The sequence below is a fragment of the Schistocerca gregaria genome, chromosome 3, assembly GCF_023897955.1.
Source record: "Schistocerca gregaria isolate iqSchGreg1 chromosome 3, iqSchGreg1.2, whole genome shotgun sequence".
NCBI lineage: Eukaryota > Metazoa > Arthropoda > Insecta > Orthoptera > Acrididae > Schistocerca > Schistocerca gregaria.
In genome coordinates, this window is record NC_064922.1 from 850,925,085 (window position 1) to 850,938,959 (window position 13,875).

The 13,875-nt window shown below is 48.6% G+C and overlaps 1 protein-coding gene across 1 annotated transcript in view; it reads right to left on the reverse strand.

Annotated features, from left to right (window-relative positions):
* LOC126354288 (uncharacterized) overlaps positions 1–13,875 on the reverse strand; it is a 162,735-nt gene that overhangs the window by 10,266 nt on the left and 138,594 nt on the right. The window contains exon 4 of the mRNA XM_050003833.1: positions 2,666–2,875. Within this exon, the coding sequence (XP_049859790.1) occupies positions 2,666–2,875 (210 nt within the window). The remainder of the gene's footprint in view (positions 1–2,665; positions 2,876–13,875) is intronic.

The window sequence follows — 13,875 nt, forward strand, 5'->3', positions numbered from 1 at the left end:
TGTTTCTGATGTGGCTCCTCGGAAACGTATTGCTACCTTTGACCCTGCCATACAAGCTTGCACCATTAGCTTCTCAGGAATTCTGAAGTCCTGCATTGCATTGTATAGGCTATTTCTGTGGATGCTGTCTAATGCACGTTGGAAATTGACGATCAGGCTGTAGATATCTTTATCATATTCCTAATGTTTTTCAAACAATTGTCTTAGAGTGAAAATGTCACCTATTGTCGATCGATTTGGTCGAAAGCCAGCTTGGTACTCCTGTATGTTGTTCTCTATGAATGGTTGCAATTTTCTGAGGATAATGATGGACAGCACCTTATACGTTACATTCAACAAGCTGATTCCTCTGTAGTTACCGCATTCTATTTTGCTTCCCTTCTTGTATATTGGGCCTATTATAGCCAATTTCCATTCTTCGAGCAGTGTCTCCTTCTCCCATATCAACTGGATCAGTTTGTATATCTCTAGGTGTAAGCTCTCACCTACCTTCTTGATTAATTCTGATGTTATTGCGTCCTCCCCTGGGACTTTGTTGTTTCCGAGTCCTTTGATTGCGATTTTCACGTCTTCTTCACTAACTTCCCATTCTTCTTCATCTTTCCTTTCCTCCATAGTGTTTGGAGCTAATAACCCATCTTGGTCTGATCAATTCAACAGTTCTGAGAAGTATGCTTTCCATCTTTCTACAATTCTTTCCTTGTCATTTATCAAGTTGCCGTTCTGATCTCTAATGAAAATAGTTGGGCCCTGAAATCCACGTTTCTGATTTTTTATGTACTGGAAGAATTGCCTTGAGTTCTTGTTTTGGCTCTGTGCCTCAACTTGTTCTAGCAAACTGGTCAGATATATTCTCTTCTCTGTTCTTAGGATTCGCTTTGTCTTCCTTCTGATGTTCCCTTTTCTGCTCATTCTCCCTGTCAGCTAACCACTTCTCTGACATCTCCCTTCTCTTTTATGTAGCCGAAGAGAATATAAACTTTTGAAATAATTTGCTATAGTAGAATCGCGTAGGCGAAAAAAGGAATTATTGCATAAGTTGACTAAAAGAATAGAATCGTTGGTAGGATGCTTGCTGAAGTAACAAGGTATTGTCAATTTTTAATGGAAGGAGAGGTGGGGAGTAAAAGTGTAGAAGTAGACAAATGCTGGACTCTAGAAGGCAGGTTGAAATATCAGTGGCTTCATTCATTATGCAAAGATGAAGAGGTTTGGAAAGTATAGACTATTATGGAGAACTGCGATCAAACCAGTCTTCGGAGTGAAGACCACAGCAACACATAACCGCTTGACATAGATGGCAGCCTAAGGAGTTTTTAGAAAGTCATATCGCAGCGAGAGCGTCCTTTATTCCTTTCGTGAGCCGTGGGGAACATGCTTCCCACTACAGTGAACTCGATCCTAGGCCCGTGGGATTCACAGTTCCCACCTAGTGAACAGTGTAGGGTACTACCTCCAATCGGAAGTTCCCGCCGTTTTTGCTGTACCTTTGCGCAGAGGCATTGTATAGCTGAGTGTTGCTCTGTAGAGGAGCCTTTCAGTGCTGTTTGCGTGACATTTTGTGATTTTTTCCTCAAAGCTATAGTATAAGGTAAATACTTTTGATTTACCCAAATTTATGAAGGAGAACGTAAAATTGGAACGAGGAGGATTCCAGTTTGAAACAAAAGGAGCCATTTCTACAGTAAAATGGATGGATAACCGTCCAGTCACTTTCCTGTCCTCAATTCATGACCCATGAGAAACAGCCACAGTGAAAAGGAGAAACAAGGATGGTATTAGTACAGAGATTTCTTGTCCTGAAGCTGTGGCAGAATACAACAAAATTATGGGTGCTGTCGATAAGTTTGATCAATTACGAGAAAGGTATGGTATTGGCAGACGTTCTGTAAAACGGTGACACAGAATATTTTATTTCCTGGTGGACGTTGCTGCAGTGAACAGTTTTATCCTGTGGAAAATAAGTAAAAGAGAAAGTGGACAGCATGATCAGCTCACATACTGGATCCATCTAGACAGACAATTGAGCGCTGGCTTCTCATCCCAAAAAAGGCGTGGACAAAAACCTGTCTTTCTCGAAAAAAAGGGGTAAAGTACCTGACGATTTTCGTCATGTGGCTGTAGGGGACCATCAACCCATTTTAGGAGAAACCTACTGGACGTGCCGTCATTGTAGAACCAAAGCTGCGGAAAAGAGCACACGCTGTGTTCGTACATATTGTCAAATAGCACTTTGCATAGACCCATGTTTCAGAAAATTTCATGGCAAGTAATTGTGAACAATCATTGTAACAAGAGAAGAAAATTTATCAAATAAATATGACAAATATTGAAAAAGTTGTTTTTGTCATTTAACTCCTAGGAAGGGCAGAAGGAAGAATACTCCCCACCTTGTTGTGTGACCTCACTTTCACAGTTGGGGCAAATTTGATATTCTGTATGATAAATATACGTATCTGTTAACTACTATCTGCAATTCATTCATTAAAAAAAACTGCTCAATAATTTTGCCCACGAAAGGGTTATATGGAGTCAGACGGCTGTTGTCGCGTGCTAGAGTTAAAGTAGTGGATATGTTGGTTTAGTGTCCTATGAAGTTTCTGACAACAGCCTCCAATTAAAAGTTCCGACCTCGGCAGCTGAGTCCAGATCGTCAGCTTCTTACCTTCTTCGAGGCGCGTCGATCTCGCTTCGCGTCCGCTGTCGCTCGCATCGATGTCGTCATCGCAGTCGCCGCTGCCGCCAGCAGGGGAGGAGAAGAGTCCCGGGACCTGCAGCTTCACCTCCACCTGGCCAGTCGCCGGGTTGCGCCGTACCAGCACCCAGTTGAAGACGCGCACCGACCAGTTCTTGCCCCCCTGCACGTCTATGTCACCTGCGCGAGGAAGATGCAAGCGTGTACACTAGAGCCACCGGCTGTCTTGTTTTGGGAAGCTGGTGGTTCCTACGTGAATACGTCAGTAGCATGAAAGCAGAGCCATTACTGAGTTGCACCTCGCCCTAAGAGAAATGGACGTTCTACACTGAAGTACCAAAGAAACTGGTGTAGGCATGCCTTTACAAATACAGAGACAGGTAAAAAGGCAGAAACGGCGCTGCGGTCGGCAACGCCTGTATATGACAACAAGTGTCTGGCGCAGCTGTTAGATTTTTTTTTCCCGTACGACCACGAGTGCACCGTGAATATCAGGAATCTACTAAAAGATCAAATCTCCGGCATTGCTGCGACTGGTAAAAGATCCTGCAAGAACGGGACCAACGACGACTGAATAGAATCGTTCAATGTGACAGAAGTGCAACCATTCCGCAAATTACTGCAAATTTCAGTACTGGGGCTGAGGAATACTCAGTATTGTAGAACACTCAGTATTATGTCGTTTATTGAAACTGAACTACACTTCTCGAACAATCACTTTATACACAAAAACATATAACCTGTAGATGACCATTCATCAAGAGCATCGGTGAGGTCCGTCGGAGCTGGTCCTAGCTCGGAGAGGAACTGGCTGTACTGCTGCTGCGCTGGCCTTATAAAGCCAGTGGAGGCCGGAGGAGTACTCCAACTTCCCTGTATCTGGAGGCGACCTCTGCAGAAAAAGATTCGCATTAGTCTCTAGCAAGTTCTGTTTGTTTTGAAGAATTGTTTTCCTCTTGGTTCCACCTGCAAGTGCTTGTGTATGTTATATGGTCCACAGAGGTGTTTTGAGTGTAGTCTGCCTGGCAGGGGCCGTCTGTGGCAGACATAACAGGGGCACAAAAATGTGTCAGCGTGCGAACCATTCAACGAAACATCATCGATACGGGCTTTCAGATGGTTCAGATGGCTCTAACATCTGACTTAACATCTGAGATCATCAGTCCCATAGACTTAGAACTACTTAAACCTAACTAACCTAAAGACATCACACACATCCATGCCCGAGGCACGATTGGAACCTGTGGCTGTAACAACAGCGCAGTTCAGAACTGAAGCACCTAGAACCGCTCGGCCACAACCGTCGGCTGGGCTTTCAGAGCCTAAGACTCACTCGTGTAATCTTGATGTTCGACACAAAGCTTTACGCGTCGCCTGGGCCCGTCAGAACCGACAATGGACTGTTGATGACTGGAAACATGTTCCCTGGTCGAAAGAGTCTCGTTTCAAGTTGTATCGAACGCATGCACTTGCAGGGGTATGGAAACAACTTCATCAATCCATGGACCCCGTATGTCAGCAGGCTTCTGTTCAAGATGGTGGAGGCATTGTAATTATCTGAGGCATGTGCAGTTGGAGTTGTATGGGTGCAGTTGGAGTTGTATGGGGCCTCTGATGCATCTAGATACGGCTCTGACAGGAGGTTCATACGTAAGCATCATGTATGATCATCTGCATCTATTCATGTCCATTGTGCATCTGGCGCACATGGGCAATTCCATCAGGACAATGCGACCCCCCCCCCCTTTCCCTCCCCCATCCAAAATGGTACAGAGCGGCTCCAGGAACACTCTTCTGAGTTTAAATACTTCCACTGGCCACCAAATTCCCTAAACGTGAACATTATTGAGAATATCTGGGTTGTTTGCAACGCGTTGTTCAGAATACATCTCCACCCCGTCGTACTCTTACAGATTTACGGACAGCCCTGCAGGATTCACTGTTTCAGTTCCCTGCACCAGCACTTCAGACATCAGTCGAGTCTATGCCACGTCGTGTTGCGGCAATTCTACGAGCTCGTGGGTGACCTATACAATATTAGGCAGTTGTCCAGTTTCTTTGGGTCTTTAGTGTACATTATACACTACACAGTATTATTGTCTTCCAAATTACAAAAGACGGTCAAAGGGCAAAGCATTCACAAGTCGCATCATGGACTGCCTCACTCCTTTGGACGTTCCAGGTTGCAGCCAATTAGCAGCACAGACAACAATAAGGATACACGGTTCTAGTACTATCACATCAGAACTGGTTCAGTACACACAACACTGTTCGCATCCCTCACATGTAAAAATCGAGGGGGTGTAAGTCCAGAGACCGAGGGGCTATGAACAAGGGATGCTGCTGAGGGCTTCATGAAGGATGTTCCGAAGTGGGCTTGTGGTCTATCGTGAATCAGCAACGTCACCTGTGAATTCCTAAAGGTACGTTCTCCAGCAAAGGTGGAAGAGTGTTCAGGAGGAATACCATATACACCTGCCCTTTATGGATTGTGTCAGTGGGACCACTGATCATGTGCTAATGTGCTACAGCACACTGTAAATATAGCACTATAATTATACCATTTATCTTCGAATGCGAGGCCGAAACTGCACTGAAATTACGCCATTTCTCTTTGAATGCATGCTGGTATGCAAACAAAATGGACGAAAGCATTTTTTCTAGCGCTCTCTCCACTATAACTGAAAATCGCAGTGTCGAGAGCTGAAATGATTTTAGCCACACTATGGTCCACTCAAGGAACAGAAGTAGATGTCTGTGTGCAACTGTGCATGCACTGATGTGACGTCATTTCTGCAGGCACTAACTGTACTATAATCCTCGCATCAGCACAGAAATAACATGAGGTCTAGCAATATCCCCACCATACCATCCGAGCTTCCACCAAGCGACCAATAGAAAGTCAGAACTGAAAGGCCAATCGAGAAGTGCCATATCCTACCCATGTGCAGGTTGATATTACGAATGTCATTTTTGGAGCTTTGAAGATTTATCGTAAGCACGTCTTCTTTGGTACCATTTCTTATGGCGTGTGACTAGGGACTCACGTCGGGTAGACCGTTCGCCGGGTGCAAGTCTTTCGATTTGACGCCACTTCGGCGACTTGCGCGTCGAGGGGGATGAAATGATGATGATTAGGACAACACAACATCCAGTCCCTGAGCGGAGAAAATCTCCGACCCAGCCGGGAATGGAACCCGGGCCCGTAGGATTGACATTCTGTCGCGCTGACCACTCAACTACCGGGGGCGCCCGAGACCACGCAGCTACGCCGCGCGGCAAGCCACCTGAGATGTAGTCAGATGTACATGGTGTTTTACTATCACATCTACATACAGAAGTTGTTGATAGAGGATAATGATATAAGGAAACAATCCTTGTAAACATCAGTCCAGAAAATTGGCTTTCCCAATAACTACTTCATTGTACTTCGTGTTACGTGTTCCCTGTAATGGCACGATATATGGTTTATACTCACATGATCTTCGTGACGTCTCACGTAGCCAGTAACCGTTACAGCGCGGATATGCTGTGAAGGATATACACTCCTGGAAATTGAAATAAGAACACCGTGAATTCATTGTCCCAGGAAGGGGAAACTTTATTGACACATTCCTGGGGGCAGATACATCACATGATCACACTGACAGAACCACAGGCACATAGACACAGGCAATAGAGCATGCACAATGTCGGCACTAGTACAGTGTATATACACCTTTCGCAGCAATGCAGGCTGCTATTCTCCCATGGAGACGATCGTAGAGATGCTGGATGTAGTCCTGTGGAACGGCTTGCCATGCCATTTCCACCTGGCGCCTCAGTTGGACCAGCGTTCGTGCTGGACGTGCAGACCGCTTGAGACGACGCTTCATCCAGTCCCAAACATGCTCAATGGGGGACAGATCCGGAGATCTTGCTGGCCAGGGTAGTTGACTTACACCTTCTAGAGCACGTTGGGTGGCACGGGATACATGCGGACGTGCATTGTCCTGTTGGAACAGCAAGTTCCCTTGCCGGTCTAGGAATGGTAGAACAATGGGTTCGATGACGGTTTGGATGTACCGTGCACTATTCAGTGTCCCCTCGACGATCACCAGAGGTGTACGGCCAGTGTAGGAGAGCGCTCCCCACACCATGATGCCGGGTGTTGGCCCTGTGTGCCTCGGTCGTATGCAGTCCTGATTGTGGCGCTCACCTGCACGGCGCCAAACACGCATACGACAATCATTGGCACCAAGGCAGAAGCGACTCTCATCGCTAAAGACGACACGTCTCCATTCGTCCCTCCATTCACGCCTGTCGCGACACCACTGGAGGCGGGCTGCACGATGTTGGGGCGTGAGCGGAAGACGGCCTAACGGTGTGCGGGACCGTAGCCCAGCTTCATGGAGGCGGTTACGAATGGTCCTCGCCGATACCCCAGGAGCAACAGTGTCCCTAATTTGCTGGGAAGTGCGGTGCAGTCCCCTACGGCACTGCGTAGGATTCTACGGTCTTGGCGTGCATCCGTGCGTCGCTGCGGTCCGGTCCCAGGTCGACGGGCACGTGCACCTTCCGCCGACCACTGGCGACAACATCGATGTACTGTGGAGATCTCACGCCCCACGTGTTGAGCAATTCGGCGGTACGTCCACCCGGCCTCCCGTATGCCCACTATACGCCCTCGCTCAAAGTCCGTCAACTGCACATACGGTTCACGTCCACGCTGTCGCGGCATGCTACCAGTGTTAAAGACTGCGATGGAGCTCCGTATGCCACGGCAAACTGGCTGACACTGACGGCGGCGGTGCACAAATGCTGCGCAGCTAGCGCCATTCGACGGCCAACACCGCGGTTCCTGGTGTCCGCTGTGCCGTGCGTGTGATCATTGCTTGTACAGCCCTCTCGCAGTGTCCGGAGCAAGTATGGTGGGTCTGACACACCGGTGTCAATGTGTTCTTTTTTCCATTTCCAGGAGTGTATTTTGAGGAGGCCACGCTCGGAATCGCGGTTTGGGGGTGGGGGGTGGGAGAGGGGGTGGGAGGTTGGTCTTGGCGTCAGATTCCTATCTGAGCTAGGAACATGGAGTTAAAAAGTTTTTGGATTAGCTCGGACCAGCAGTCATTTGTAGGACCATTCGAACATCTGTCCTACTGTAGCTAAGTTACAGTGTGTTAAGCAAGGTTTCAACAACGAACCATAGCAGACGCCCAGGCAAACTGTGCGAATCGATTAATTCCTGTCGAAAAAGATATTTTTTGGGCTGAAATTAATGCTCAGCTAAGGGGCATCTTTCGGACTTCACGCTCAAGTATACTATGTGATCAAAAGTATCCGGACACACCCAAAAACAGACGTTTTTCGTATTAGGTGCATTTTACTGCCACCTGCTATCAGCTACTCCATATCAGCGACCTCAGTAGTCGTTAGACATCGCGAGAGAGCAGATTGGGGCGCTCCGCGGACCTTGCGGACTTCGAAACGTGGTCAGGTGATTGGGTGTCACTTGTGTCATACGAATGTACGCGAGACTTACGAACTCCTAAACATCCCTAGGTCCACTGCTTCCGATGTGATAGTGAAGTGGAAACGTGAAGGGACACGTACCTCGTCTGTTGACTGACAGAGACCGCCGGCAGTTGGAGAGGGTCGTAATGTGTAATAGGCAGACATCTACCCAGACCGTCACACAGGAATTCCAAAGTGCATCAGGATTCACTGCAAGTACTAAGACAGTTAGGCGGGAGGTGAGAAAACTTGGATTTCATGGTCTAGCGGCTGCTCATAAGCCACACATCACGCCGGTAAATGCCTTTGACTCCCCTGGTGGCCAACCTTTTTATGGAAGATTTTGAGGAGCGACCACTCGCCTCGGCCACTTTTAAACCAACAGTATTTTGGCGATATGTTGACGACACTTTTACAGTTTGGCCTCATGGTTTGGATCGTATGCGATGAAGTTGCAGAAGAAGGGTTGCCTGCCGTTTTTAGACATCTTGGTGCGACGTAAGAGCGATTACACACCTGGTCATTTAGTATATAGAAAGCCCACTCACACAGACATTTACTTGCCGCTAGTTGCCACCATCCGGCACAAACGATGCGTGTTTTGAAGACCTCGATTCGCCGAGCCCAGGTCATCTCTGACGTCGGTAGTTTGCAAACGGAACTCGAGCACCTGCAGACTGTTTTTCTGAAGAATGGGTATTCGTCCCAGCAAGTGGAGCGCTGCAGACCTGATAACGACGAAGCAAATAAGAGGAAGAGCCCTTTAAAACGACTGCCTGTTTACCATATATTGATCATATTTCAGCGCAAATAGGCAGAATATTAAGTAAATACACTCCTGGAAATGGAAAAAAGAACACAGTGACACCGGTGTGTCAGACCCACCATTCTTGCTCCGGACATTGCGAGAGGGCTGTACAAGCAATGATCACACGCACGGCACAGCGGACACACCAGGAACCGCGGTATTGGCCGTCGAATGGCGCTAGCTGCGCAGCATTTATGCACCGCCGCCGTCAGCGTCAGCCAGTTTGCCGTGGCATACGGAGCTCCATCGCAGTCTTTAACACTGGTAGCATGCCGCGACAGCGTGGACGTGAACCGTATGTGCAGTTGACGGACTTTGAGCGAGGGCGTGTAGTGGGCATGCGGGAGGCCGGGTGGACGTACCGCCGAATTGCTCAACACGTGGGGCGTGAGGTCTCCACAGTACATCGATGTTGTCGCCAGTGGTCGGCGGAAGGTGCACGTGCCCGTCGACCTGGGACCGGACCGCAGCGACGCACGGATGCACGCCAAGACCGTAGGATCCTACGCAGTGTCGTAGGGGACCGCACCGCCACTTCCCAGCAAATTAGGGACACTGTTGCTCCTGGGGTATCGGCGAGGACCATTCGCAACCGTCTCCATGAAGCTGGGCTATGGTCCCGCACACCGTTAGGCCGTCTTCCGCTCACGCCCCAACATCGTGCAGCCCGCCTCCAGTGGTGTCGCGACAGGCGTGAATGGAGGGACGAATGGAGACGTGTCGTCTTTAGCGATGAGAGTCGCTTCTGCCTTGGTGCCAATGATGGTCGTATGAGTGTCTGGCGCCGTCCAGGTGAGCGCCACAATCAGGAATGCATACGACCGAGGCACACAGGGCCAACACCCGGCATCATGGTGTGGGGAGCGATCTCCTACACTAGCCGTACACCTCTGGTGATCGTTGAGGGGACACTGAATAGTGCACGGTACATCCAAACCGTCATCGAACCCATCGTTCTACCATTCCTAGACCGGCAAGGGAACTTGCTGTTCCAACAGGACAATGCACGTCCGCATGTATCCCGTGCCACCCAACGTGCTCTAGAAGGTGTAAGTCAACTACCCTGGCCAGCAAGATCTCCGGATCTGTCCCCCATTGAGCATGTTTGGGACTGGATAAAGCGTCGTCTCAAGCGGTCTGCACGTCCAGCACGAACGCTGGTCCAACTGAGGCGCCAGGTGGAAATGGCATGGCAAGCCGTTCCACAGGACTACATCCAGCATCTCTACGATCGTCTCCATGGGAGAATAGCAGCCTGCATTGCTGCGAAAGGTGGATATAGACTGTACTAGTGCCGACATTGTGCATGCTCTGTTGCCTGTGTCTATGTGCCTGTGGTTCTGTCAGTGTGATCATGTGATGTATCTGACCCCAGGAATGTGTCAATAAAGTTTCCCCTTCCTGGGACAATGAATTCACGGTGTTCTTATTTCAATTTCCAGGAGTGTATAAAGTGAAAGCAATCTTTGGCCTTCCTGCAAAAATTTCGTCGCTATTGGGATCTGTCAAAGACGACCTAGAGCTGCACAAGGCAGGTGTTTACAGGATTCCGTGCGTATGCGGCAAATCTTATATAGGGCAAACAACGCGTACTGTGTAGGATCGCATTGTAGAACATCAACGCCATGCTCGCCTCCTTCAGCCTTTTAAGTCTGCCATCGCCGAACATTGTATTTCCACTGGTCTTGTAGTGAATTACAGTGAGGCAAAAACTGTGGCCCATACGTCTAACTTTCTGAGTTCTATTATTAATGAATCCGTGGAAATACGTCTGCCTGACGGTGAGTCACTTATTAATCGAGACCGGTTTTCAAATGAATTTGGCATGACATCCAGTCGTTGAAAAACTTCGTGTCCTCCGTAGCCGGCGTAGCTCTGTGATGGAACCGCGGGAAGACAATCGAACTGATATCGATACGGCGAGTTTTCACCACGGAGGGCGCGCGGCGCAGCAGAATCGAACTCGTTCAAGTAGCGCACGCGCAACGCCAAGTGAATCCGCCGCTCTTGTGCCGGCAGGGCCTTAAATACCAGAGCTCAGTATCACCTGCAGATGGCCTGAAGATTCTACGCCGGAATATTGTGGCACGAAGTTACAAACATCCGGCAGTTCTCCCGAAATTTTGTGGAAGAACTTCGCGGTTGTCGTCATGAAAAATTGGGTTATGAATGGCCTCTTGCGACGCTACCCGCTCCAAATGTACATTGCATGACGTTCCCGTCGTAATGGTCTCTCGCTAACAGGATGGTATGGACTACCAGTCACTACCTGCAGCAATTCCTTTCGGGTTTGGACGCGATTTTCACTCCCAAGCTGTGAAACGCGTCGCCGGTCCCTCTTAGTCAGGACTTTTTTGCGACCACAGTTCTGACGTCGTGTTTCAGGGCCACGTGTGCTACGCTACTGCTTGTAGACACGGTGAACACTCCACCGCGAAACATCAACATATCCAGCAACTTCACATGCCATATGCCCAAACACGAACCCCCGCCCTTTCTGCCACACTGTCACGTCGTTACATTTACCCACGTTTACGTACGACGTCTAGTTGAAACACGCTCCCGTAGAGGCAGTGAATGCACGACTGAACACGTGGCACGATCTGTGCCCATTGCTGTGGCTATTTTGTCGGATGAACTTATGATTAAAGTAGATGGAGAAGTTTGGACGAGGCTTTGATCCACGCCCGCATCTCGTGGTCGTGCGGTAGCGTTCTCGCTTCCCACGCCCGGGTTCCCGGGTTCGATTCCCGGCGGTGTCAGGGATTTTCTCTGCCTCGTAATGGCTGGGTGTTGTGTGATGTCCTTAGGTTAGTTAGGTGTAAGTAGTTCTAAGTTCTAGGGGACTGATGACCATAGATGTTAAGTCCCATAGTGCTCAGAGCCATTTGAACCATTTTTTGAACCTTGATCCAAGAATGTACGCAAAACGACGGGCGAAGATCGTGAATAGGTGATTAAGATTACGGATATGTGGGTAGGCTTCATACTGTGTTGGTTGACTAGAAAAATCATTGTATTACAATTGAGTATATGAAGAAGCTGGAGACTCTAAAAGTGAAAGCAAGTACCACGACGCCTTATCGTTGTGGATGGGCTCAGCACCAGCTTATGAGTGAACTCAAACAGAGAGCAAGACTGTGGAAATCGAAGAATGCCTACACTGAGGTCTACCACGCAGCTTCAATTACGAAGACTGAAATGCTTGGGAAGTCTAACAGAGGCTTATAGACTCAATTGGATATGAAAGAGCTGATAACCATGAATACGATGATCACGAGCATGGCGGAGATCATGATCATCACGAGCATTATCATAAGTACGATAGTGATGATGATCAGAATGATAAGAACCATAATGACAAGATGATGGTGGGGGGTGAATAAAGGAAGGCATTTTACTGATAAACAACTAAGCAGAGAGTGTGTAAGATGTTAGACCAGGGAGAAGTACCTATCGCTTGCGGGTTTTCCTTCGACCCACGCGCACCGCTACTGGCGTCGACGTCGTCATCATCACCGCTGGCGTCGGACGAGGAGAGGTTGGGCATGAGCAGCTGAACCTCGACGCGGTCAGCGGTCGGTTCTCGCCGCACCAGTTGAAGTCGCGCACGGACCAGTTCTGGCCCGCCTGCACGCCTGTGTCACCTGGACGAGGGCGAGGAGCGTTGCCAGGGAACGGAACTGTGATACTACACGGCTCAGTGTTGACGCCCGTCTAGCAATCGGGTCACGGAAATTTTGCCTGTGGCGCTCAATGATGCCCATGCTGCTGTTCCTCCCCAGGAAAAAGAGAAATGGAACGATCGTGTGGCACTGATGACTGGGAGACCCAATCTGGGGAAGTTCGGCCGCCAAGTTGCAAGTCTAATTTCAGGTGAAACTACATTGGGTGACTTGCGTGTCGGTGACGATGAAATGATGATGAGGGCAACACAGCAACCAGTCCACGAACGGAGAAAATCTCCAACCCGCGCCTGCTGCATAGTATACAAAGACGTTACCACTCAGCTAACCAGGCGGACGCACCAGACAGAGATCAAGAATGTCATACTTTTCGCCGACCAAGAAAGCAATACGTTACCTGTCGGCCATATCTCACTTCCTAATAATGCGACTGTGCAGCACAGACATCTGTGAATGTGTAGAAATCTCCAGTGTGGATCACATCGACTGAGAACGTGCCAGTAGACAAGGGAACGGTTTTTGGTAATAAAACTACATAAGGAATGAGGAGATGTTGCACAAGCTCAGGCTTGCAGTGCTTAGTCAGATAATATGACTATTTTGATGGCTGACAGACTGCAAGAAAAGCAACACATGATGGTTACGAGGCGGATCGCTCGACTACGACATCTTCCGGCAGCAACAATGAGGTGTGAACCAGGAAAGACGTGCTAAGACCCTGACGGCCATTGCTCATCCCTCGCCTCGCTCTCCATAATTTCTGAGCTCTATCTCAGCGTACCATAGTCTAACAATCCGAAACAAACGAAAAAAGTAACAGTACTGTTTCTAACTTCCAGTAAGAAGGCGTACTGTAGTGTTCTGCAGGCTAGTTTACTTTTTTTTTGCTTGTTTGAGTCATCAGTCTTGTGACTGATTTGATACGGACTGCCACGAATTTCTCTCCTGAACCAACCTCTTCATCTCAGAGTAGCACTAGCAACCTATGACCTCAATTATCTGGTGGATGTATTCCAATATCTGTCTCCCTCTACAGATTTTGACCTCGACAGCTTCCTCTAGTACCATGATAGCCATTCCCTGATGCCTTAAGAGATGCCCTATCATCCTGTCCCTGTCAGTGATTTACACATATTCCTTAGCTCTCCGATTCTGGGCACAACCTCATTCCTTACTTTATAAGTCCATCCACTATG